The sequence below is a fragment of the Bison bison genome, unplaced genomic scaffold (assembly GCF_000754665.1).
Source record: "Bison bison bison isolate TAMUID 2011002044 unplaced genomic scaffold, Bison_UMD1.0 scf7180017864506, whole genome shotgun sequence".
Classification (NCBI taxonomy): Eukaryota; Metazoa; Chordata; class Mammalia; order Artiodactyla; family Bovidae; genus Bison; species Bison bison.
The window spans coordinates 2,773,920-2,798,788 of record NW_011495063.1 but is presented as its reverse complement, the minus strand read 5'-3'; the positions used below and the strand labels follow the sequence as shown (position 1 = coordinate 2,798,788).

The window sequence follows — 24,869 nt, the reverse complement described above, 5'->3', positions numbered from 1 at the left end:
AACCCACTCAGGTGATGGGGAAGAGCCAGGAGGAGGCTGGGATGTAGCTGTCTTGGGAGATGGAGGCAGAGCTCTCAAGGCAAGTCCTGGCCACGCATCTTTGGGTCTGCTGGAGTCACGCTTTAAAAACCAATGTAGAGAGCTTCCCTGGTAGCTCAGTGGTAAAGAATCTGCCTGCTAAGGCGGGAGATATGGGTTCAAAGTCCTTGCTCCGGGAAGATCCCATGTGCTACAGAGCAGCTGAGCCTTTGCACCACAACTACTGAGCCTGCGCTCTAGAGCCCAGGAGCCACAACTATCAAACCCACGTGTCCCAACTACGGAAACCCGCGCACCCAGAGCCCGTGCTCCACAGGAAGAGGAGCCACCACAGTGAGAAGCCTGCGCGCTGCAACTAGAGAGAAGTCCCCGCTCGCTGCAACTAGACAAAAGCCCACGCAGCAGCGAAGACCCAGCACAGCCAAATAAATACAAATTTTTTGAAATAATTCCTATTTAAAAATAAATGAATAAAAACCAACTTTGAGGTCACTGAAGTAGCCAACACTTCCCCATAATTAACTCTCCAGGAAAAGGCAAGCAAGTCATAGGAGACGTTCCCAGAATTGTGGTCCTATCCAGAACGGATGTGGGGAGAACAGCTCCAGCTTGGCCAACCACCTGCTGCTGTCAGGAACCAGCATTCTCTCCTGCATCTTAACAAGCTGTCTGCACACCCCAGTGCAGCCCTGTGGGTCATCTCCCCCCAAGCCCGGCACCCCAGCAGGCAGCTTGAACACCAGCAGGGCACAGGGAGAGCACGCTGCCAAGCAATCCCAACTCCGGGTTGGGTGAGGCTCCATCTGCAGCTGGGGCGGCTGCACAGTTGACTCTCGAGGGACTCAGGGAGCCCTCTGTCATCTCAACTAGGAGCTGGCCCAGGTAGCTGGAGTCTTGCTCCACCAGTGGTGCCCTTCATGTGGACCCAGAGCAGGTCAGCATTTTCCAGATGGTCTCTGAGAAACCAGCTTTCTTACTTCTTTTTCTGAAAATGGGGTGAACCCCCAGCAAGTCCTCCTGCCCTCCCAGCATAGAGCTGTGCCTATAGATGAGGTCTGGCAGAAGATGCGGCCCCAGGGCCTTACTAGGACTCAGGGACCAAGCTGCCCTCTTCACTCAGCCTACAGCTGAGCTCCAGCCAGACCTCCAGGCCTATCATCTCCGCTCCCCTGGAACGTGGACCATGCCCAGGGTGCTAAGGGCTGGGCGCCTACCCCGGAGCACAAGGATGCCCAGCTTTCAGAGCAGGTCCTGAACTGGCCTCCCCCGAGCTCAGGAGGGCCAGGCCGCCTCGGGGTCTCTTTCCAGGCTGATTCCCCACCTCTGATCTCTGCTGTGGATACCGTCTCCTCTGTTTCCAACTCTCTGTCATCCTGTCTCTTTCCTCTACGTCTCATTATTGTCTTTGGCTTTTTCCCCAGCACCTTATCATTTTCTGTCTCCATCTGTTCAGTCCCCCTTGGTCTTTTGGCCTTAAGTCTAAAATTTTTGTCTGATTTTGTATCTCTCTGAACACGTGAGTCTCTCTGAGCCTATCCGTGTCTGCTCTTTGCTTCTCTGTGTTTCTGCCTCTGCACTTTCTCCCTCCCTCCCTCTCTCTCTCTCTCTCTCTCTCTCTCTCTCTCGGTCTCTCTCCTTCTCCTTCCCTCCCTCATCTTCACATCTCTCCTACATGGGCATCTCTCTGCCCCGCTTCCTCCCCCACTTCCCTTCTGCACGACCTCTCTGTGTCTCTGTCTCCCCGTCTCTCTACCTCTCTGACTTCCTGTTTCCTCCACCTCTGATCATTTCACACTTGAGAGCCGGGCTTCATCGTGTTGAGTGACAAAGATGAGCCCTGCCTAGGGAACTGAGGGCTGAGTGACATCCGTCAGTACTCAGCAGAGATGGTTAGGCTCGGGGAAGGCTGTAAGTGCCAAGGTAACAGATGCACCTTTACACAAAGAGACGCAAGACAGACATTTCAAAGACAGAAAAGTTCATATTTAAAGGGACTTAGTATCCACATCCTCCTCGTGCGCCCCCCACGCCCTTTTCACACCTCTCTTTCCTGCAGTGGTTTGTTCACCCAAAGCTGGCATGTAGGCAGCAAGCACCCTCTGGGGCCCAGACAGCCCTGCTTCCGGGGTGGCTGTTCATTTAAACACCAGCCTTGAATCCATTCCTGATGCTGGGAAAGATTGAGGGCAGGAGGAGAAGGGGGCAACAGAGTACGAGATGGTTGGGTGGCATCACCGACTCAGTGGACATGAATTTGAGCAAATTCCGGGAGATAGTGGAGGACAGGGAAGCCTGGCACGCTGAAGTCCATGGGGTCGCAAAGAGTTGGATGGATACAACTTAGTGACTGAACAACAATAACTTGAATCCATAGCAGGAGTCCTGAGCCCACTGCCAGGACGCCCTGATTCGGGCACTTCCAGGGACGGAGGGAACCCCCTGCCGAGGCCCCCAGTTTTCTGGGGACCACCAGGGGAGTGGCTGCTCTGAGAGACCCTGGGGGTGGAATTGCTGGCCTTTACCCTCATGTTCCCCCAAACCATGGTGCACACAGCACCGCAGTCTGCAAAGGCACCTCTTCTCTCCGCAGACCCCCCACTTGTCAACCTGTCGGTGGAGCCGCAGCCAGTGTTGGAGGACAACGTGGTCACGTTCCACTGCTCTGCCAAGGCCAACCCCGCGGTCACCCAGTACAGGTGAGAGGCCCTGCTGGGGGGGTCCCCTCGATACCCCTGCCTGTCGCAGGGCTGTCAGCTGTGGTCCAGGCGTCCAGCACGGTGCTTGGTCCGCTGTGGGTGTCCGGGACCCTTCTCCAGCACACCCGTTCACCCCTCCCTGGCCAGGTGGACCTTGCCTTTTCCTCATGAACACACACTCCCTTCCTCTGAGACAGATGTCACTCCTTCTGTTTGCACAGCTTCTGTACCCCTTATTTCTGAAAGGAAGGAGACTCAGGAGAAAAAGCTAAAACAAGCCATCACGGTCAGTCAGATCCAGATTCTAGTCCTGTGCTCACCAAACCGGTCCCCTGGTAGGGTGGGGTTGCTGGGATCGCCAGCCCTGACCATCGGGCACCCAGATTCATCATCCCCACGCCCCCTGCAGCTGTTGCTTGCCGCACTGATGAACGTCTCACTGCTTTTCACAAGCCTGTCCTTCCCTGTTGAAGGCGGGAGCTGCTGTCACTTACAGCTGTCAGCATGGAGCTCGTGTGGCAGGCCCTCAGCGCTCCAGAATGTGGGCTCGCGGACTCTGTAAACACACAGAGCAGCACCTCTGGGCCTCCTGCCTGGGCATCACCACTGCATGAGACTTCCAGACGCCAGTGGCCTCAGAGGTGCTCTAGGGCACACTCAGACACTCCCCGCCACGGCCCTCACTCTGCCCGGCTTCTTCCCCCAGCCCAGACCTGATGGTGCGCCCCCTCCCCCCCACCGCTGGGATGGTTAGGAAGCCCCAGCATCACCCAGTGCCAGGGATGCTGATGGTCCCAGACTTGGAAACAAACCCGTCGGTGGGAGTGGAGGACAGAGCCAAAGAAAGGCAGCATGACCCCAGAGGGCAGAACCTGAGGAAACAGGTCAAAGAAGCAGCCACAGATTCAGGCTAGACACAGGCGATGCTCCCTGCAGTGCAGATAATTAATGCTGGAACCTGAAACCCAGGGAAAGCACAGAGCCTTTATCCTTGAGGATATTTTTAAATAGGATGAAAACCATGTGTCCTCTGGGTTTAACCATTCATCAGGCTAGAGGCAGGAGAAAGATTAGATGACCTCCAGGCTCCCTGGAGTCTCGCGGCCCTGTGGGTCCGGGCGGCAGGTCTGGCTTGGCTGGGACAATGACAAAGATGCGGCAGGAAATTTCTGTATTTTTCTCTGGGCTTCCAGCCTGCACCTCCGAGGCCTGGGCTCCATCCACAGGCGGGCTTCTCTCTGCTATTCTGCTCACAGGCCCTACACACCAGCTGTCGCATGCCCAGAAGAGATCTCTCATGCCAGCTTCCCTGGGCACCCCTTCTCTCCCGCTGACACGCTACCCAAGCAGACCCACCCACATTCATTCTCATATCATGACAGTAATAAGGGATAAGTCTACATTTGAAGAGATCATCGAGAAGCAAATGTGGCAAGATATTGACCACGTTTGGTGAGTCTAGGTGAAGGGAGTATGGCAGTTTCCTGGATCGGTCTTGTGACTTCTCTATACAAAGTTACGTTTAGTTTTTAAACTACAAAGTTAATGAGCCAGGACCTGCAGGTTTCCACAGGTTCTGGGTCCCTGTGGTTTCCCTCTGTCTCCATCCTTCCCTACAGCTCAGAGCCTGGTCAACCGTCAGGCACAGAGGAGGAGCCAGAGACATAGGCCGGGCCCCTGCAGGTTTGACAGGCGTGCGCCTGATCCTACTTGCATCCTTACCTCCTGGCCCTCCGGCTCGCCGGAGGCCCCACAATGCTTCAGAGCGGATCAGGCACCCTCAAGGGCTCCAGAGGCTTTCGGGGAGCCCTTCCGGCCTCCAGGAACATGTCAGGGAGTCCCGGTGGCCCAGGAGGAAGGGGGTGGTGAGAGGACGCCAGTGTCTATGCCCACCCCTGTGGCTCAGCCCCTTGGCCTCTGAGAGGGCTCCCCCAGCAGGCAGATGGTCCTTCTAAATGCGGTGTTGGGATCCAAGAGGAAAGGCCTTGAGCAATCTCAGCACTTGAGTACATGGATTTTTCCCAGCTGCCCTGGACGGGACTAAGGGATCTTTGTTTTTTAACTTCCGCCTTGTCTTGATTGCTTCCTCCTGTTTCACACAAGAGGTTTGTGATCTCGGAAATCAGAGATGCGCCCTGGTCCATCCCAGCACCCAGCAAGGGGCCCCGGGTGGATGTGGGAGCCCGTCCAACTGGACTCAGCCATCACTTGGCTGGACCGGCCGCCTGGGGCAAGCATACCTGAAGCACGTCTCCGCCTGCCTCTCTGCGCCCCTCTGAGGTGTCAGGGCCCCCGCCCCACCACGCAGGGAACAGGGCGGGGGTCTGCCAGCCAGTGTGAAAGGCGGGGCTGTGGAGGACAGCCTGTTGGCAGTGACACTCCAGCCTCCTGATTGTGTGATATAAATAATTAATCCTCTTACATCTGCTCGGGCCAAATTACACATTTATTGGTAAAAGCTTAATCTGACTCTTGTTCCAAGGGGCTGGGCGAGGCGGTGAACACAGTGGTTGGGAGGGGTGTGGGGCAGGTGGGTGGTGGGAGGGTGAAGGGACTGGAGGAAAGAGGAGGAGGAGGCCGAGCTGAGAAACTAGAGAAGAGAGGAGATGAGAGCGGAGGGGAGGGCAGGGGAGATGAGACCGGGAGGTGGGACAGAGAGGGGAGGAGACGGGAGGGGAGCTGGGAGAGGCGGGGACTTGCTCTCTGGCTCACCCTGGTCATGTGACCTGCTGCTTCAGTGAGTGGGTTGAGCTTCTGGAAGGGATCCCTCCGAGGGTTTTTGTTGTTTTAGGGTTTTTTGTGGGTTTTTTGGGTACAGAAGGGGAATAAAGACAGGGAAGAAAAAGAGTGGCTGAGTGAGAGGTGAGCTGGGGACTCGTGGGGTGACCCCCAGAGACCCAGCCCCACAGCGGCTGAGTTCCTCTCAGTGCCCCCCCATTTCTAAGGTGGGGATCGGCCCTGGGGAGCTGGGAGCAGCATCTACACAGCCCTCCAGCGTCTCTTCAGTCTCCCGTCTTTGAATCTGAGAGGGGAAGCCAGACTGGTTGGGGGAAGAGGAGCCCCGTGTGGCCAGGAGGGCTGAGTTCCAGGCCAGAGATAGCCCCAGCCGTTCTGAGTTCCTAGGGGCCCCAGTAGGGAGTTTTCACCCTGCTTACACTGTGAGGGACCTCAGACGGGTGGGGAGAAAGCCCCCTCTTCCCCCAGGAACCCCCAATAATGGAAGAGGACTGGCCAGCAGAGCCTGCTGCCTGGGGCTGTGGGCAACCAGGGGCAGGAGGATCTCACCTGCCTCCTCCTGGCTGAGCCGGCTGCCCCTCCTTGTAGCATCCCACCACCTGCCCCTCACGGCTGCAGGGTGGGTGGAGCCGGGGCTGGACGCCGATCCACCACCGTGTCCCGGACTGAACGCGTCCGCCTCAGGTGGGAGCTGTGCCTGACTGTTAAGTGTGGTCATTAAATTAAAGTTAGAGATTGAAATGATTCATGAATAACTCATAATGGGTTGTTGGGAAGCTCCTTCAGCTCTCGGGGAACTATGGTTTGCTCTGTTGTTAAACTGTAATTGTTATTATTAATTGTCTTCTTAATAACGATCTGACACTAATTCAAGATAATAACTGCACAGTGCCAGCCTGGTGCTCTGTGCGATACTGGGAGACGGCCACCTCCCGAGCTGGATGGACTGGCTAAGCAGGAGCAGCTGGAGGGAAGGGCAGGGCCCAGGCCTCTGTGACCCCAGGAAAGGGGGCCCTGAGAATGTGGCTACCTGGAGTCGTGGTAGCCCCAGGATAACGGGGGCCCCCCAGCCCTGGCAAAGACATGCACTCCAGGGACTTCCTGGTGGTCCAGTGGTTAAGACTCAGTGCTTCCACTTCAGGGGGCACGGGTTCGCTCCCTGGTCAGGGAACTAAGATCCCATGTGCCACACTGTGGCCAAAAACAAAACAAATTTTAAAAGACACATACCCCAAAACAGGCCTGAACTACAGTAGGAAGTACCAGTTGAGAACTTGTGTGTTTTTTAAAAGTTTGAACCATAATAAGAGTAAACCAGGGAAAACTCTGATTCTCTCTCCTTGCGCAGCTGTGAGGAGAGCCCCCAACCTCACACACATGGGCACACGCACCCCTGGGGTGCTCTGCCATACAGACAGCAGGCTGTCTGCTGCACCAGGACAGTGATCACCGCCCCAGGGCCAGACCCAAGATACCCATCAGTCAACTGGCCAATTAAAGAAGTCAGCATAGCTTGTCTTCCCATCACCCCCACCAACCCAACTGCTGGTCCCATAAAAGCAGTGCTGAGACAGCCCAGGTCCCCAAGGAGCAGAGCCAGGATGGGAGACAGAGGGTGTGGAGGAACATGAGTAAGTAGGAGAGGGCTGAAGGGCTTTTGGGAGAGAGGGCACTATGATGGGACCCACTCTGGGGACAGGAGTCAGGACGGGGAAACTGGGAGAGCTGCCTATCACCGCTCCATCAGCGTCTTGTCTTGTCTGGAAATCAAGCTTCCTGATGCCCGTGCGTATGTGTACACGTGTGTGTGCAGGTGTACACGCATGAATGGGCACACACCACTAGACCTTGGCCTCTTCAGTCACGGGCTTGGCCTCCTTTTCCAATGTGGTCCAGGACTAGACCCCCAGCGAGCTCAGAGCAGGACAGCCGAGCTGCCCAGGGTCTGGCGGTGGGGGTAGCCATTGCCTGGCCAGCCACGTGGGCAGACCCACTGAAGAGCCAACCCACCTCCCTCCAGAATAACCCATCAGTCAAGTGCTTCTGGCTGCCTGGTGACCCACAGCCCAGAGCCCACCACCGACCCCTTCCCGAGCCCCAGAAGTAACCCCGCTGTGGAGGCTCCCCCAAGGGGCCCCTCAGGGGCCTGCCCTCCCCTGCCCCTCGCCAGGCCTCATCTTCCAGCGGGTGGGACCCACCCGGCCCCCCTGCCCCGGGCGGGAGGTCCGCACCAGCCCCTGTGCCTGTGTTGCAGGTGGGCCAAGCGGGGCCAGATCATCAAGGAGGCCTCGGGGGAGGTGTACCGGACCACCGTGGACTACACGTACTTCTCAGAGCCCGTCTCCTGCGAGGTGACCAACGCCCTGGGCAGCACCAACATCAGCCGCACGGTCGACGTCTACTGTGAGTGGCTCGGGCCTTCCCTGGCGTATGGGCTCAGGCTGGTCTCCACTCTCAGCTGGAGGAACCATCGTGGGCTCATTGTACACAACATAAGAATGCCTCCCAAGCTCGGAATCCATGCCCTTTACAGAAAACGTCCCCATGTACTGTCTCGTGTTTATCTTGACCCTCATAATCTCCCAGGGAGGGGACCTCCCTGGCGTCCAGTGGTTAGGACTCTGCTTTCACTGCAGAGGGCGAAGGCTCCATCTCTGGTTGGGGAACTAAGATCCTACAAACAGCGCAGCATGGCAAAAAAAAAAAAAATCTTAAAAAAAAAAAAATCATCTAGGGAGGCTAGAATTCTTATTCCTAGCACCCAAATGAGGGGACGGAGGCCCGAAGTCACACAGCAAATGAGGAGCAGAATGAGGACCAAGATGGGTCAGCCTCCCATCAGGGGTGGCCCCTCCTTGCCACTGGCCAGGCAGGGACCCTCGAGGGAGCCAGCCCTCGGCTGTGTTCACCACGTTGACCATGTACAGATTCAGAAGCACTCTAACAAACTTTATTTCTGACCCCCTCACCCCCACCGGCCTCAGCAGGAAGCGCGATGACTCCCTGTTTGCATCAGGGGACTCTTGTGGGCCTCCTGACCCCGGTTTCACACCTGCTCCCTGAAGGCAGCTCTCTGCACACCCTCCTGTCACTGCCCCTGAAATCCCACTGCTGCACCTGCTCTGGGGACCCAGACTCCGTCTGCAGGGGCTTCTGGGTAGGGCGGGGGAGGGGCAGGGGGGACGAGCCTCCACTAACTGGATACGTGCGGGGAAAGGACCTGAAGGCCTCCCCTTCAGTGTTGAAAAGGAGGTGGGGCAGGGCCGGAATAGAGGATAATGGAGGGTGGGGTGACACCGTGCAAGAGGCCTGGTGTCCCCCACTGCTTATCTCCCAGCCCTGCAGTGGCCCTGCGGTGGCCCAGGAGCTGGGCTCGATGCACGGGGAACTTGGCTCCAGGTCACCTGCTGAGGCCTGAAGGAGGTGGGCAGTTGACTTGAAGGCAGACAGAGATTCTGGGGTGGGAGGCAGGCCCCTCCGTCCACACCCTGGAGCCAGGGTGGGGCTTCCTGGAATCAGGACAAAGGGAAGGGGATGGGAGAGTGCTGGGGGGCAAATCCAGGCAGAAATGGGGCCAGAGCAGCTTTTTCTGGGCCTGGAGCTGCCTACTTCCACGGTGGGCCCCAGGGAGGCTGGGCTGGAGGAGAGGGGCCCTCCTGCTTAGCTCCCAGGCCAGGCCCAGACAGGTAGAGGCCTGACCTGTAAGGGAATGGGCCAGCGTGGATGGATGGGGCAAGCACAGTGGGGGAGAGGAGGGGCGGACAGGAGTGTCCCACACCCCACCACCACAGCCCCGGCTCCCCCCTCCTCCCATGGCAGTTGGGCCCAGGATGACCACAGAGCCCCAGTCCCTGCTCGTAGACCTGGGCTCGGACGCCGTCTTCAGCTGCGCCTGGACAGGCAACCCATCCCTGACCATCGTCTGGATGAAGCGGGGCTCGGGCGTGGTGAGTCCACAGCTGGGATCACAGAGAGCCTGGCAGGGGTGGGGTGACCTCAGGCCCGGGGGGAAACTGCCTCCCGGGGCCCCTCTCACTCACACACTAGAGATGAGAGTCTCCCGTGTAAACTACAGGAAGAGGAGCCCCAGAAAGGAGAGAGGGAGCCCCAGGTACCCACACCTACCCCCCTTAGGCCTAAACACATTCAGCCAGTACAGTTTTGCCCTGTCATGAACCTTATGAGAAAAGCAGGTGGTCACCAAGACGCTGGGGGTGAAAAGTCCCTAGAGAGGTTTTTCAGCTCTCCCCTAATAGTCATGATCTTCAGCTTTGCAGTTAAGCCTGGCCTTCTCCCTGCTTTTTCCTCTTTTAAAGTGTGTGTGTTCTTTAGAGGAGGAAATGGCAACCCACTCCAGTGTTCTTGCCTGGAAAACCCCATGGACAGGGGAGCCTGGTGGGTTACAGTCCATGGAGTCGCAAGAGCCAGACATGACTGAGCGACTCAAGTACCAAGAGTTTCAGACCTCCCTCCTCCCAGGAGGACAGGGAGAGCCTCAGGCAGGGAAGCCGGGAGGAAAGTGGCCTCCGTGTCCCCTACTGCCTGCTGGACACTACACTGTCCTCCGAGTGTCACTGCTCCGTTATAGGGATAAGGAAAGGGCCTCAGAGAAGAGAACTAGGGCCCAAAGCCACACGAGCAGGCACCTCAGAAGCCGGGATCTCAACTCAGACGTTGAATGCCAAAGCCTATTTCCTTCTCATCCCTCCAAAAGTCAGTGTTAGTCTCTCAGTCGTGTCCAACTCTTTGTGACCCCACGGACTGTAGCCCTGCCAGGTTCCTCTGCCCGTGGGATTCTCTAGGCAGGAAGACTGGAGTGGGTTGCCATTTTCTCCTCCAGGGGAGCTTCCCGACTCAGGGATCAAACCCAGGTTTCCTGTATTGCAGGCGGATTCTTTACCGCCTGAGCCACCAGGGAAGCCCCAAACCTCATCCCAAAGGGACACTGAAATGACTCAGGACAGACAGATCCAGGACCCTCACAGAAGCTCAGCTTCAGGATAGTCCTTCTCTCTCACTCCAGCCTACCCGCTGAACCCACCACTTAGGGCTGCAGCGTCTTCAACTTCACAGGGTCCTCTGTGCTGGGGCTCCCCCCATAGGATGGTCCGCCTGGCGCGCTGTGTAATAAGACATTCTGCCCCCTACCCTACCCCGGGGTTGTTCACTGAGATGCTGCAGATCTAGCCCCACACCCCGCCTCTCAGCCCTTCTGGTTCAGAGACAGAGCCCAGCCCCTACTCTCGGTGTCTGACCCTCTCCACATCTCCCAGGTCCTGAGCAATGAGAAGACCCTGACGCTCAAAGCTGTTCGCCAAGAGGACGCGGGGAAATACGTGTGCCGAGCCGTGGTGCCCCGGGTGGGGGCTGGGGAGCGAGAGGTGACCCTGACTGTCAATGGTAAGACCCCACTCATGCCAGGGAGCGGGTGGGGGGCCAAGAGGGTCCCCGGCATTGCTCCGAGGGGTTGGTTTCTGCTCTGGGTCTATAGCGTTCCATCCACCTCTTCACGTCCACGTCAGAGCCCAGCCCTGACGTGAGGAGGGACCCGGGTGGTTTCCTGGTCACCTCCCTCCTGTGTGCTGCTTCCACAAGATCTCAGCCCTAAGAGTGACGGCTGATGGATTTTTTCCTGACCAGGTAAAAAGGTGAGAGGATCACTGGGCAGCCAACATAGATCCCACATCCATCCTTTGACCTTGACCTTGGCCCTGGCGGGGAATTTTAGAGGGCATCTCTGTGACTCCTGGTCTACCTCTTCCCTTTGCGTTAGAACCGGTCAACCGGGAAGACCCACCACCATCCCCACAGGGCCAAGTTCAAGGGGTCCCCTGAGGGCAGGGAACTGGTCTTATTATATATAATAAGGTCACAGCATAGCAGGAGAGAACAGTGTGAGTTGCCAGAGAGCTGTCACGTGAGATGTTGAGGGCACAAGGCCTGGATCTCGGGATGTAGACGGTCACAGAGAAGCGGGAACCTAGCTCAGGTCACACCCAAGGAGGCTGGAGCGGCAGCACAGGGGTTCCGTGTTCCTGCCGTCCTGTGCGCTCGGCAGCCAGCTCGGCTGGTCTGAGGGGGTGAGGACGCTAAGGGCACCCCGACCCCGCGTTTCCAGTCAACTTCCCTCTGCTGGGTTTCATTTCGGGGTGAGCCCCGGCAAGAACCAAACCACCGACCCAACTCTGTAGGGCTGCTGCAGACCAGGGCCCAGGCGAGGGGCTGAGCCAAGACCCCGAAGTCAGCCCGAGTGGCTTCATCTCGACCCAGGAAGCTGCCCACTGACAGCCTCATCTGGCCTCCCCTTGCTAGAGACCGAAACCAGCTTGGCACGTCCTCACCGCACCCCGCCCCCGCCCTGTCCACTGCTGGCCCCATTAGCCAGCCTGCTCCATCTCTTTCTTCTCCCTCCTCCCCACCCCCAGAGGGAGGGTGAATCCACTCAGACCCCAGAACTGTCTGTCCCGGGCAGAACCCGGTCTCGGGAGCCTTCCTGCCTTTCCTACGTGTCCCCAGGATGCCACCAATAAATTGGTGCTGCAGGGCTAAAAATAACAGCATCTGATCGTGCCTCCGTATATCCATGGCAACACGGGCTGCAGCCTTTTCCTGCCGGCTCCGGTGTCTGACACTCGGCTCCTCCGGCACCAGGCCCTGGTGAAATCAGTGGCCTCCCCACTGCCCCCTCTGGGAGGGCGCAGGGAGTCGTGCTGACCACTGACCGCGGCCAGCTCCGCTCTGACGGCCCTGTGACCAGTCCGGCTGGGGCCCTTCAGACTCACATGTGGCCCCACAAGCCTGAAGCTTTTCAAGGAGCATCCTCGTGTCTGGGAGAAGCACGGTCGATAGAGGAGGGACTGAAATGTGTGTCACTTCAGGCTTTCAAGCACTTTCCAATGGGCATCAAAGCGGTTTCTCGAGGTGGGAACACACACCTCAGAGGACACTCGTCTTGGATGGGACACCCCAGCCTGGGCCCTGGAGTCTCCAGGGTGTGATCTGTACCCTCCGGTGTACTTCGTTCCAACCCCCTCCTCTGCCTCCAATCCTTTGGCACAGGCTCCCCTTGGCCGCCAGGAAGGGAAACACCCAAGAGACCAAAGTGAAGCAAGGAGGCAGGGGGATAAACGGACTGGCCCGCAGAGAGGACCCTGCCAGCCCACACTGGAGTAGACTTGGGAATGAACTTATCTGTACTTGTGTCTGGAGAACAGGTGGAGGGATGGTGAAGACCTTTGGGCAGGGCCTGGACCCAAGGGCCCCACACTACCGACAAACCCCAAATAAGATGAGGTTCTCATCCAAACGCACCCAGGCCGGGGGATTACTGCTGGCTGTCGCCCTTTGGGGAATAAACTTGCCTAGATCTCGACTGATTGGGCTCAAACCTGGGATTTGCAGAAACGGGATGGAAAGCATACCACTGCTGCATTCTGATTCCCCTAACCCTGTCTGCCCTCACCCAGATTTCTATTCTCGTATAAGGAGCCCTTATATGTGTATGTATTTTGTTGTTGTTCAGTTGCTCAGTCATGTCTGACTCTTTGCAACCCCATGGACTGAAGCAGCCAGGCTTCCCTGTCCTTCACCATCTCCTGGTGTTTGTTCAAACTCGTGTCCTTTGAGTCAGTGATGCCATCCAACCATCTCATCCTCTGTCACCTCCTTCTCCTCCTGCCCTCAATCTTTCCCAGCATCAGGGTCTTCCCTGGTCACTTTTAGAACAGCTGAGACACCCCACCCCACCCCCACCAGGGAAATCCTAGTTCCTGGGAAGTGAAGGTAAAGAGGTTTTATGGGATCATCACTTTCCGCCCAGCAGCACGCCTGCCTTTCAAAAGCCAAAGGCTTCTTGGAGCTAAGGGATCTAATAGAGAAACCCCTGAGGGTAGGAGCCCTTATCATGAGGGTCCCCCCCACACCCAGCACCAAGCCATTTCCCAGCCTAAACGCAATAGGAGTCACCTCGGCGATTCCCACGACGTTTCTCCCCTTGGCTGAGAGCTGCTCGTGGAGATGCAAATCTGCTTTAATTCAGGTGGCTAATATACAGCAAATACGTTTGCAGCAATTTTTGTTTTGTTCCCATCATAAATCTGCCCGTCCTCCAGGTCCCTTGCTTTAGTTCTCTTTCCTGCCTCCTAAGCCCCAAACTTTACCCCAGGGATTGAGAAGAGGGCACAAGGGTTTCTGCCCCCTCACCCTTCACCTCAGCCACCCAGCCCAGCCAGGAGCCCGAGTCTCCTCCCTCCCAGTCTCATTCCCAGATGTGCATAATGAAGGAAAGACTTGGGTTAACAAACAGGCAGAAATGGACAGGAAGCACTGCCAGATTCCTGGTGGATCTTCCAGGCTGTCTGATGCGGTAAATGAGCCAAGTGTCCCCGGGGACATCCATGATCATGACCCGTACACCCATGCACACCTGGGCCGGATTTGATAACGTTGAGGTCAGCTTTGGAGCCATGGTCCCACCTGGGCTGGCTGGTATGTACATGGAGGCAGACAAGATGATGAACTAAGGGATCTCCTGAGACACCTGTGAGATGAAGGCTGTGAGCGTATCCAGCCCAGTCCATCTATGTGGGGTGATTCCCCACTTGGGGGAGGAAGACCTTTTATTTCCCTTCCTGCCTGGTTTGCCTGGCCGGCCAAGGACACTGATTTGTTAGGCAAGCGCGCCCTCTACTGGAGATATGAGGGAATGGTTTGAAATCCAAAAGCTGACTAAGACAGAGATGACTTTAGTTTGCCAACAAAGGTCATAGTCAAAGCTATGGTTTTTCCAGTAGTCGTATATGGATTTGAGAGTTGGACTATAAAGAAAGCTGAGCGCCAAAGAATTGATGCTTTTGAACTGTGGTGTTGGAAAAGACTCTTGAGAGTCCTTTGGACTGCAAGGAGATCCAGCCAGTCCACCCTAAAGGAAATCAATCCTGAATATTCATTGGAAGGACTGATACTGAAGCTGAAACTCCAATATTTTGGCCACCTGATGCGAAGAACTGACTCATCTGAAAAGACCCTGATGCTGAGAAAAATTGAAGGCGGGAGGAGAAGGGGACGACAGAGGATGAGATGGTTGGATGGCATCACCGACTCAATGGACATGAGTTTGAGTAAGCTCCAGGAGTTGGTGATGGGCAGGGAGGCCTGGTGTGCTGCAGTCCATGGGATCACAAAGAGTCGGACATGACTGAGTGACTAAACTGAACTGACTTTAGCTAGGGGAGGTGACATTTCCTTCCTTCCTTCCTGACACCTCCCCCACTCCCTTCTCAGGTTTGCCGCCTCCTTTTTAAAGCTCTCCCCGCCTGCCAGGTAGATTTCTCTCGCCTGTGGCCTGTGAGGTCCGTTAGCACTTTGCCCAGTGTCAACCTCACCTCCTTCTATCACCACCACCATCTTCTATTACAGCTCTTCATGTCTCTGGGAATCCTGATTTAGAGGCATTCGCTCACTCATCTTCTCCTGAAAGGTTTATGACTGACGCCTCCTTTATCTCTGAAGCCCCTGCTACATGTTTGCTGAATGGATATATAAACTTCTGAACTTGCTGCGAGGGGTCCAGCCGGGGTCCCGCCCCTCCCGATTCTCTGATATGATGCTGTCTCCCCAACAGGACCCCCCATCATCTCCAGCACCCAAACCCAGCATGCCCTGCATGGGGAGAAGGGCCAGATCAAGTGCTTCATCCGGAGCACGCCACCTCCCGACCGCATCGTGAGTGCCTGGGGGTGGGCTTGGTAGGGGGGCGGTGAGCAAGGGGGACAGCCACCCCCCCACACACACACTGAACAGTCTGGTGGGTTATCTCTGCCTGCAGCTACTCAGCCATCTGGCTGGTCAGTCTCACCTCTGCTCTCCCTTTCTTATTGGGAAAAACTTCCTTGGGAAAGCATCAGGAAGACAAAAGTCACAGGCAGTTTCTTTTCTCAGGATGCGGTGTGCTGCTCGCCCATGGGTGTGTTTAACTCTGCTCTGCCTCTCAGCTGTGCCTCTGACCACATTCTACATCCTGTGGGCAGAGGGGAAAGAGGGCAGCAGAAGAAAAAGATAAACCATCTCTTCCCTTTCCTGGGTTCAAGGCCAGTCGTTAGCAAAGTCATAAACAGGAAGCAGTTATAGTCAGCAGACCCCTCTCTGCACCTCCGGAGGCCTCCTCTGCTTGGCTGTCCATGGAGGACGCTGCCCCATTTATCAAGTTTTCCCTGCAAAAGCATCACTCCATTCTCCCTGTCCCCTTCCTCCAAACCCTGCTCCCCACAGGGCAGTGCGGCTGAGGCAGCCCAATTAGCTCACTCCTGGCCCCCCTGGGTATTTACCTTTGTAAAAGGGGGGGTCTTCCAGCCAAGTTCAGCTGAAACTAGCGGGAGCTGGGGCAGAAGAAAAAGAGAGGCAAGCCCCAGGGCCTGGGTGGTCCTGCCGGAAGACTCAAGTTCACAGGGCAGCTTTACCTTTTCCAGGGACGGCAGTGCCAGAGTGGCGGTCAGGGGCACATGCCCGACAAGTAAGGTGCCCTCCTGTAGATGAAGACATTACAGTTACACCCTTCCTCAGGGGTTGAGCTCATTCACTGTGTGAGTCACACAAAAATGGCAAGAGTTCACAGATAGGACTAATACCTGTGTTTCTCTGTTCCTTTCGCTCTTTTAATGGTTTTTAAAATGTAAGTGTAATTATATTTCATTGTCAATGGAACATTATCAACACTGTCCCATCGTGGATAATATCCAGTCCACCCCAAGCATGTTCACACAGTCTTTGTCTTCTTGGAGATGGGACTCGAGGCCAGGGGTTCTCAACTGGCAGAGTTCTGCCCCCGGGGAGCATTTGGTGACAGTATCGGATGCAGTTAAACACCCCCACAGAGCCCAGGGCACCCCCAGGAGCGACCTGGAAGTGGCTCGGGGCGCATCCACCCCACCCTCTAGCACTCATTCTGTTGCCGAACACTGCAACAAGAGGGGTGGGGTACCGTGTACCTGAAATGGGTCTGAGAATCAGTAACATCACCATCCTAAACCGAGCTAGACGAAGATTCTCTCAGAGCACAGCCTTTGTACAGAGTAACAGAACCAGACTCAGTCAGCCTGGGGCTGGTCTTCACCACCTGTCAGGGGCATCATCTGAAGGAGGAGCTCCCATTGCTACCCCAGGGCCCCCTGCTCACCCAGGGAAAATGTTCCGACCCAGAGCCGCATAGGGACCCTTGTCGATGGAAACACCCTTTGAGGTGGCCCAGCTTCTAAGCCTGCGTGTGTGTGTGTGGGCACGCGCACGTGCTGTCTGTGGGGTGGTGGGTGTATCAGTGTTGTGATGTGTGTGTGGGGGGCTGCGTGTATCCGTGTTGTGATGTGTGTGTGTGTGTAGGGGGGTGTGTATCCGTGTTGTGATGTGTGTGGGTGTGTGTGTGTGTATCCGTGTTGTGATGTGTATGTGTGTGGGGTGTGTGTATCCGTGTTGTGATGTGTGTGTGGTATGTGTATCCGTGTTGAGATGTGTGTGTGTTATGTGTATCCGTGTTGAGATGTGTGTGTGGGGGGGTGTGTGTATCCGTGTTGTGATGTGTGTGTGTGGGGGGTGTGTATCCGTGTTGTGATGTGTGTGGGAATGTGTATCCATGTTGTGATGTGTGTGTGGGGGTGTGTGTGTGTATCTGTGTTGTGATGTGTGTGTGTGTGTGTGAGGGGTGTGTGTGTGTATCTGTGTTGTGATGTGTGTGTGTGTGGTATGTGTATCCATGTTGTGATGTGTGTGTGGGTGTGTGTGTGTGTATCCGTGTTGTGATGTGTGTGTGTATCCGTGTTGTGATGTGTATCTGTGTGGGGTGTGTGTATCTGTGTTGTGATGTGTGGGGGGGGTGTGTGTGTATTCATGTTGTGATGTGTGTGTGTGGTATGTGTATCCGTGTTGTGATGTGTGTGTGTGGTATGTGTATCCGTGTTGTGATGTGTGTGTGGGGGTGTGTGTGTATCCATGTTGTGATGTGTATGTGTGTGGAGGGGTGTATCTGTGTTGTGATGTGTGTGTGTGTGTGTGGTATGTGTATCCATGTTGTGATGTGTGTGTGTGGTATGTGTATCCGTGTTGTGATGTGTGTGTGGGGGTGTGTGTGTATCCGTGTTGTGATGTGTGTGGGGGTGTGTGTGTATTCGTGTTGTGATGTGTGTGGGGGTGTGTGTGTATCCGTGTTGTGATGTGTGTGGGGGTGTGTGTATTCGTGTTGTGATGTGTGTGTGGGGGTGTGTGTGTATCCGTGTTGTGATGTGTGTGTGTGTGGTATGTGTATCCGTGTTGTGGTGTGTGTGTGTGGAGGTGTGTGTATCCGTGTTGTGATGTGTATGTGTGGAGGTGTGTGTATCCGTGTTGTGATGTGTGTGTGTGTGGTATGTGTATCCGTGTTGTGGTGTGTGTGTGTGGAGGTGTGTGTATCCGTGTTGTGATGTGTATGTGTGGAGGTGTGTGTATCCGTGTTGTGATGTGTGTGTGTGTGGTATGTGTATCCGTGTTGTGGTGTGTGTGTGTGGAGGTGTGTGTATCCGTGTTGTGATGTGTATGTGTGGAGGTGTGTGTATCCGTGTTGTGATGTGTGTGTGTGTGGTATGTGTATCCGTGTTGTGGTGTGTGTGTGTGGAGGTGTGTGTATCCGTGTTGTGATGTGTATGTGTGGAGGTGTGTGTATCCGTGTTGTGATGTGTGTGTGTGTGGTATGTGTATCCATGTTCTGATGTGTGTGTGGGGGTGTGTGTGTATCCGTGTTGTGATGTGTGTGTGTGAGGTATGTGTATCTGTGTTGTGATGTGTATGTGTGGAGGGGTGTGTATCCGTGTTCTGATGTGTGTGTGTGTGAGGTATGTGTATCCGTGTTGTGATGTGTGTGTGTGTGGGGTGTGTGTCCGTGTTGTGATGTGTGTGTGGGGGGTGTGTATCCATGTTGTGATGTGTGTGGGGGTGTGTATGTGTATCCGTGTTACGATGTGTATGTGTGTGTCTGTGTGTATGGTGGTGGGTGTATCCATGTTATGATGTGTGTGCATGCTGTGCTGTGTGCACACGTGTTGTTATGTGTGCTGTGTGGCAGTGATCACGACTGTGGACCTGGCCGTGTCCACCCGGGGGTGGGGAGGCCGCCTTGTGGTCCTGGGGGGTGGTCCTGGGGGGTGACCTCCTGATTCTGTGCACTCGGGCAGGCCTGGTCCTGGAAGGAGAATGTGCTGGAATCGGGCACATCGGGCCGCTACACGGTGGAGACGGTCAGCACAGAGGAGGGCGTCATCTCCACGCTGACCATCAGCAACATCGTGAGGGCGGACTTCCAGACCATCTACAACTGCACCGCCTGGAACAGCTTTGGCTCCGACACGGAGATCATCCGGCTTAAGGAGCAAGGTGGGGTGGCCAGGACTGCCAGGTCCATGGGCTGCGGCCGCTCCCTGCGAGGGCAGGGCCCCAGGCGAGGTCCTCCAGGGTCCTGGGGGCACAGAGCTGCCTCCAGGGTGCCCCTGCTAAGCTGAGGGGTGACCCTTGCACTGTCCAGTCCCTGGTGTGCAGGGGGCCGGGCTCAGCCGTCTGCGGTTCCCCGGGGGACACAGGAGACACATGGACCGCTGTGCTGGGAAGGAGATGCCAGAGGGCAGTGTGCAGGCTCGGAGGAGGGAGCCTCAGAAGGGCGTGGAGGGGATTCCAGAGAAGCTGGGCAGGCAGTCTGCCAGCGGCGCTCCGGGTCCTGAGGTCGGCTGCAGGTCTCGCCCCTTTTCCAGGGGCTTAGTCCAGGGCAGACAGGACGGTCCAGGGGGCCTGGGCCCTGGCAGCCTCTGACCCCTCCCAGATGAAGGCCCACCCACAGGCTGCCATGCCTTGGAAGAGATTCTGGGCTGAGCAGGGGGCCTCAGGGCTACCCTGTGGATCCCACACTGCTCCCAATACCGCCTCCCTGATAGATGCTGCTTTGCATAATGCTTTGCCCACATAATTTGCATAATATCATCCACACATCATCCCAACCCTCCCGGTCCCCTGTGGCTTACCCTCCGTGTCTTCCCCTCAGCGCCCCCACTCCTGTGCCCCCCCTTAGTGTCCGCACCCCTACCTCCTCAGAATCACCACCCCCCTCGCCGCCCCACGTCTCTCTCTCTCTCTCTAGCCCCATTCCCCTGGAGCCTTTAAGTCAATCTGAGCCAACTCCAAGTTCAGGTTGGCTAGTCCAGATCTGTGGGGTGTCCCAGAGCCATGACAGGAGAGGGCACCCCCACCCCCACCCCTCTGACCCTCCAGATGGCTGCCCCCACCCCCACCCCCAGTCCCGTCCCACCCTGGCCAGCCAGGCCCTGGCTGTGGACGCTTGCTTTATTTCCAAACAGGTTCGGAAATGAAGTCGGGAGCCGGGCTGGAAGCAGGTACGAAGGAGACATGAGACTCCCGGGATGGGGAAGGGACCGCTGGGCTAGCGGGGGAGGGAGCCCAAAGCGGGGGTAGGGAGGCCGGGGCAGGCCGCTAACTTCTCTGCCCTCCCCCCCATCTTGAGGGTTTAGTGCACTCAGAGCATCAGGGCGAGGTGCCCAGGCAGGGTGGGTCTAGGGACCCCCGAGACCTGTCTCCTCTGTGGCTGCGCCCGCAGGCTCCCTGCATTCCCCACACCAGCTCCTGCTCCTCCCTGTCCTCCCTGTCCTCCCTCCCCGTTCGTCCTCTTTGGAAGCCCTGGCTCCTCCCCTCTGGGGTCAGCTCCTCCCCTCTGGGGTCAGCAGCTGGCCTGCCCAACACCTCCCGCTTCTCACCATCACCACCAGCTTGACCATCGCTTCCAGGACACCAGGGCTGCCCCACCCTGCTGTGACCCGCACAATCCATATTAACCCCACGCTTTCCAATGGCTGGCTCCTAACACCACTCCTGCATTCCCCGTGGAACTGTCATCTCACCACCAGGCCGCTGGGCACTGCTTCCCTCCCCAGGGACTCGGCAGCCAAGGGGTCACCAGGCTTCCTGGGTTGAGTTGCTCTGTCTTGGGACCTCCTCAAGAGGAGAAGCCCCCACTCCCAGGGAGAAACCCAGAAAAGAGAATCAGGACTTTGCAAGCCAGACCCCACAGTGTTGACAAAGGCCCTGATGAAGATGTGGGATGCTCTGCCCTGGTTCTCCCACCACACTGGCCCAGAAGGAGCTAGGACTAGTCAGTTCCTCCCACAAGCTCCTGGTGGGGCCCACGCACACCCTCCCCTCTGGGCAGACAGCCACTTTAAGAGCATCAGTCCCTACACAGACCACTCAAGGAGGCAACACAGACTCCTGTGTTCCCCCTGTCTCCACCTCTCCTGGGTCTGCACACTCCTCTGAGCTCCCTGACACCTTCCTTGGTGGCTGAGACTCCTAGGGTGGAGAGAAGACTCAGTCCCTCTCCAGGGACATCCCAGAGAGCCCTGTCTAGAGAGGGACACCCTGTACAGGTGACCCAGCAAGGAGTTTCGCACAGGCCTTTATGGAGGGAATGCCACCCTTGAGTGCCCCGCCACACGGGACCCTCTCCCTCTGCTCCGTCCCCCCGATTAAGACAGTTCTCCAGATAAGATGGTCACACACCCATGCCCCACCCAGCTGTTAATGACTTAAGGAAATGTGGCCTCAAGGACACCAGACGCAGAGACCACCCTAGATACCACTTCCTTATTCTTGGATTTCACGGTCATTGAGGCCCAGGCAGGTTAAGGAACCTTCCACCTTCATCCTTTGCTCTGGGCTCAGCTGAAACAAGACCAGAGTTTTCCAAGGACTCCTAGACTTCCTAGGAGTCTAGGAGAAACTTAAGTCCAACCCAAATTCATCAAATTCAAAAGCATTGCACCAACGAACTTCCAAAGCAGTTTTCCTTCCTGCGAGGAATTGAAACCTGAGACGGAACCATCTCACTGGCAGAACCAGCTCATGGGGCTGGCTGAGGTCAAGTCCGTTGTCTCGCCCCTGACTCTTGAGACCAGGCCAACACCTCCCGTTTGTTGTCCCCTGGTGCCCCTACAGGGGCCTCAGCCACCACTAGGCAGGTGATTCATGGACCTGTGTGCAAGTCCTGGGCTAGAAGGGAAATCCCACAGTGACAGCCGACACTGCCCACCACCGCGGCACCCGCTCCTTTGGGAGAGGGACCCTCCCTCTCCCGCCAGCCTCTCTAGGGGCTGCGGTCTGCCAGGTTCCTCCTCTTTTCTTCTCTTTAAAGAAAACAACAGTGCGAGACGAGAGGCCAACCCCCGTTGAAGACAGACACCTGGAGTCCCAGTCATCTACCCTGAGAACATCATCTACCCTTGAGAGCAGTGGGAGAGGACCTCAAAAGTCCTCTAAAAGGGGCTTTGCTCTCGTTGCATCTGCTGTGGTCCTCCTTCCCACACAGACACGGGGGCAAAGGCTTGGATAGTTTCGGGTACCAGCTTGTGCCAGCCTTTACCTGCCTGCATTCATCTGTATGAATCCCAAGGGCTTCCCCTGGTGGCTCAGTGGTAAAGAAGCCCCCTGCAATTCAGGAGATGTGGGTTCGATCCCTGGGTCGGGAAGATCCCCTGGAGGAGGAAATGGCAACCCACTCCAGTCTTCTTGCCTGGAGAATCCCATGGACAGAAGAGCCTGGCAGACTACAGTCCATAGGGTGGCAGAGTCAGATGTGACTTAGCGACTAAACAATGACAACAAAAACCCCAGCCCTCCCCCACCCTCAAGGCAGGCGCTGTTACCATCCCAGTTTACAGATGAGAAAGGAGAGGGAAAGTTGGTTGGTCTGGGCCGTACAAAGGCTGTGAGAGTGGAAGATGCCATGTGACGCAGTGTGCGGAGCTGGGCAGGACGAGGAGGGTGGTTAAGAGGAGACCCGGGTTTGCACTGGTTCTACTGCATCTGCGTGTCCTTAACCAAGTCACTTGACTTCTCTGGGCCTCCGGGTGTCCATCTGTAAATAGGAGGCTTGGACTCTGTGAGCCCTAAGCTGTCCCTCTCCCTGCATTCCTTAGTTTATCCCCCCATGGACACTTCAGGGCCCCACATCTTATGCTCAGACCCCCTCTGCCACCACAGAAAGGTCTGGACCGTCTGGAAGAGTGACCCCGCCACCCTAACGTCACCCTCCCCCCTCCCTACCCATCTCTACTGGAGGAGGGCGTGAGACAGACTCCAGGAACTCGGCAGGAAGTGGAGCCCTGCCTGGCTGGCATTCCGGGCATCTCTCTGGCAGGGTGGGGTGTCAGGATTCCTGCCTGGGAGACTGGCAGGACTGGGCCTCTCTTCTTAAAGAGGTGGGGGGAGGGAAATCCCTGGTTGTCCAGTGGTTAGGACTCTGCAGAGGGCATAGGTTCAATCCCTGGTTGGGGGACTAAGATCCCTGTATGCTGCACAGCATGACCAAAAAAATTGGAAAAAAAAAAAAAAGATTTTTTTTTTCCCCCAAAAAGAGGTGGGCGGGGAACTGTGATCCTGCCCTCCGGCCTCTAAGACTCGCCTCTGGCACCTTCCACCTGCGATGCCCAGGCCCTCAAACTACCTCAGACCTGAAAAGTCTCTGAAAGCTGGTTGTCCATGTCCACCCCCAGCCCCGGGAAAGAGAAGAGAAGGAAAATCAGAGCGAACAAAAGCAGCAGCAGTGACCATAGTCATCTGCCAAAGAAAAGCCAGGGACTTAGACTCTCCCGGTTTACCCCTGTGGAGCGCTCAGCTGCACCCAGGCTCGCCTCTCATCTCCACGCTCCCCTCCCCTCCCATGTCTGCTTGCTTCGTCTCCCCCTCATCACCACTCCCCATCTTTCTCAGTCCCCCTGCCCCCTCCACGTGACCCCTGTCCCTGCCCGAGCTGACCCCCGTGGCCTCTGCCGGAGCCTGCCCAGGCCCCCGCGGCCTTTCCCAAGTGTGCCTGTGCCCAGAGCTGGGCAGGGGCTGAGCCCAAGGAGCTGGGTGGGGTCCCCCAGGGGAGAGCTGTCTGTCCTGGCTTCCCCGTCAGCCCTCCTGCTTCTCTCCCACAGAGGCTGTACCGATGGCGGTCATCATCGGGGTGGCCGTTGGAGCTGGCGTGGCCTTCCTCGTCCTTCTGGCAACCATTGTGGCCTTCTGCTGCGCCCGCTCCCAGAGAAGTACGGGAGGGAGACCTGGGAGCTCGGGCAGGGGGACAGAGAAAAAGGCAGGGCTTAGGCTGCCCCGGAGAGCAAGTAAGCGGGAGCAACAGGGGCCCCACCAGTGCTGTGAGCTTCAGGGCCAGGGCCGGGTCTCACGTGTATCTTCCCATGTGCGGTGCTTTGCCCCGCATCCGGGACACAGTGGGCACCGACTGATGCTGGGCTGGACAGAAGTGGACGTCCTCCCTCAGGGCCATCAGCTGGCACCTTGGATCAAACACACACCACACTCCCTGTGCTTTGAGAACTGTACTGAAATCCCTCGGCGGGGGCAGGGAAGGGGAGAATCCTTGCCCTCCAAGATCTGCTAGTCCAACCAGAAAAGCAGGTCACGCACACACGAAAATAAACAACAAAAGCATTCAGGGAATTGCTTCGTGTGGATTCTTAAAAGGCCTTTAGTCATTAGGCATAAAACGCAGGTGTTGATGCCCTCTTGAATTGTGTGCGCCTGGACTCTCCATCCTGAGCGTAGCTCTGAAATTCTGTGTGCTAGACAGACACGTGGAAGGGTAGGTGGGACGGCGGAGCCGTGGGAACAATAGAGACACAGTCTTGCAGCCCCACCTCTTCTACCCCGTGACCTCCGGGCAAGCCACAGCTACTCCAGGCCTCCGTTCCCTCCTGTGTGACAGCAAGGGGTCAGCTGAAGTGACTTTCAGGGTCCCACCCAGCACTAACATTCTATGGGCATAAGGCACCAAGTGAATCAACAGAGGAAGCCTGCGCCCTCCTCCACTTGGCAGCCTTCACGTGTTGGAAAAAGGCTGCCTGTGTCCTCCCCTCCAAGCCGAGCAGCCTTGCTCTCTTGAGGGCTCCCAAGGATGCAGTGTCAGGCCCGTCCTTCCCACCCACTCAATGGACTTCATAGGGAAGTGTATTTTAGCAGCAATTTCCCAGCAGAGCTCTCCAGGTATCAATGGGCTTCCTCCTCTAGAAGCCAGTAAGCTTTCCATCACAAAAGCTGGACCACACTAGCACAGGGGTGTTTCCACTTCGGACGGGAGCTGGACCAGAGGATCTCCAGGTCCTTTCCAAGAATCGGAGGTGTGATTCTCTGAACAGAGAGACCAGAGCCGGGTAGGGCAGGTCAGAGAAGACTTCTAGAAGGAGGTGAGAATTTAGTAGGATGACCAGTGGCCATGGGAGCAGCAGTGAAAGGCTGAGAAATGTGCAACCAGGAGCCCTTAGAGAAAGCACTCTGAGGCCCCTACAGCAGCCCACAGCACATCCGGACAGGTGTTCTATTACT

At 56.6% G+C, this 24,869-nt stretch overlaps 1 protein-coding gene across 1 annotated transcript in view; it reads left to right on the top strand.

Moving 5' to 3' along the window:
- The window catches only part of KIRREL3 (kin of IRRE like 3 (Drosophila)), a 609,658-nt gene that overhangs the window by 577,651 nt on the left and 7,138 nt on the right, over positions 1-24,869 (top strand). The window contains exons 8-15 of the mRNA XM_010829490.1: positions 2,630-2,735; positions 7,726-7,874; positions 9,291-9,418; positions 10,745-10,871; positions 15,094-15,194; positions 18,665-18,863; positions 19,835-19,870; positions 23,468-23,575. Coding sequence (XP_010827792.1) covers positions 2,630-2,735; positions 7,726-7,874; positions 9,291-9,418; positions 10,745-10,871; positions 15,094-15,194; positions 18,665-18,863; positions 19,835-19,870; positions 23,468-23,575 — 954 coding nt within the window. The remainder of the gene's footprint in view (positions 1-2,629; positions 2,736-7,725; positions 7,875-9,290; positions 9,419-10,744; positions 10,872-15,093; positions 15,195-18,664; positions 18,864-19,834; positions 19,871-23,467; positions 23,576-24,869) is intronic.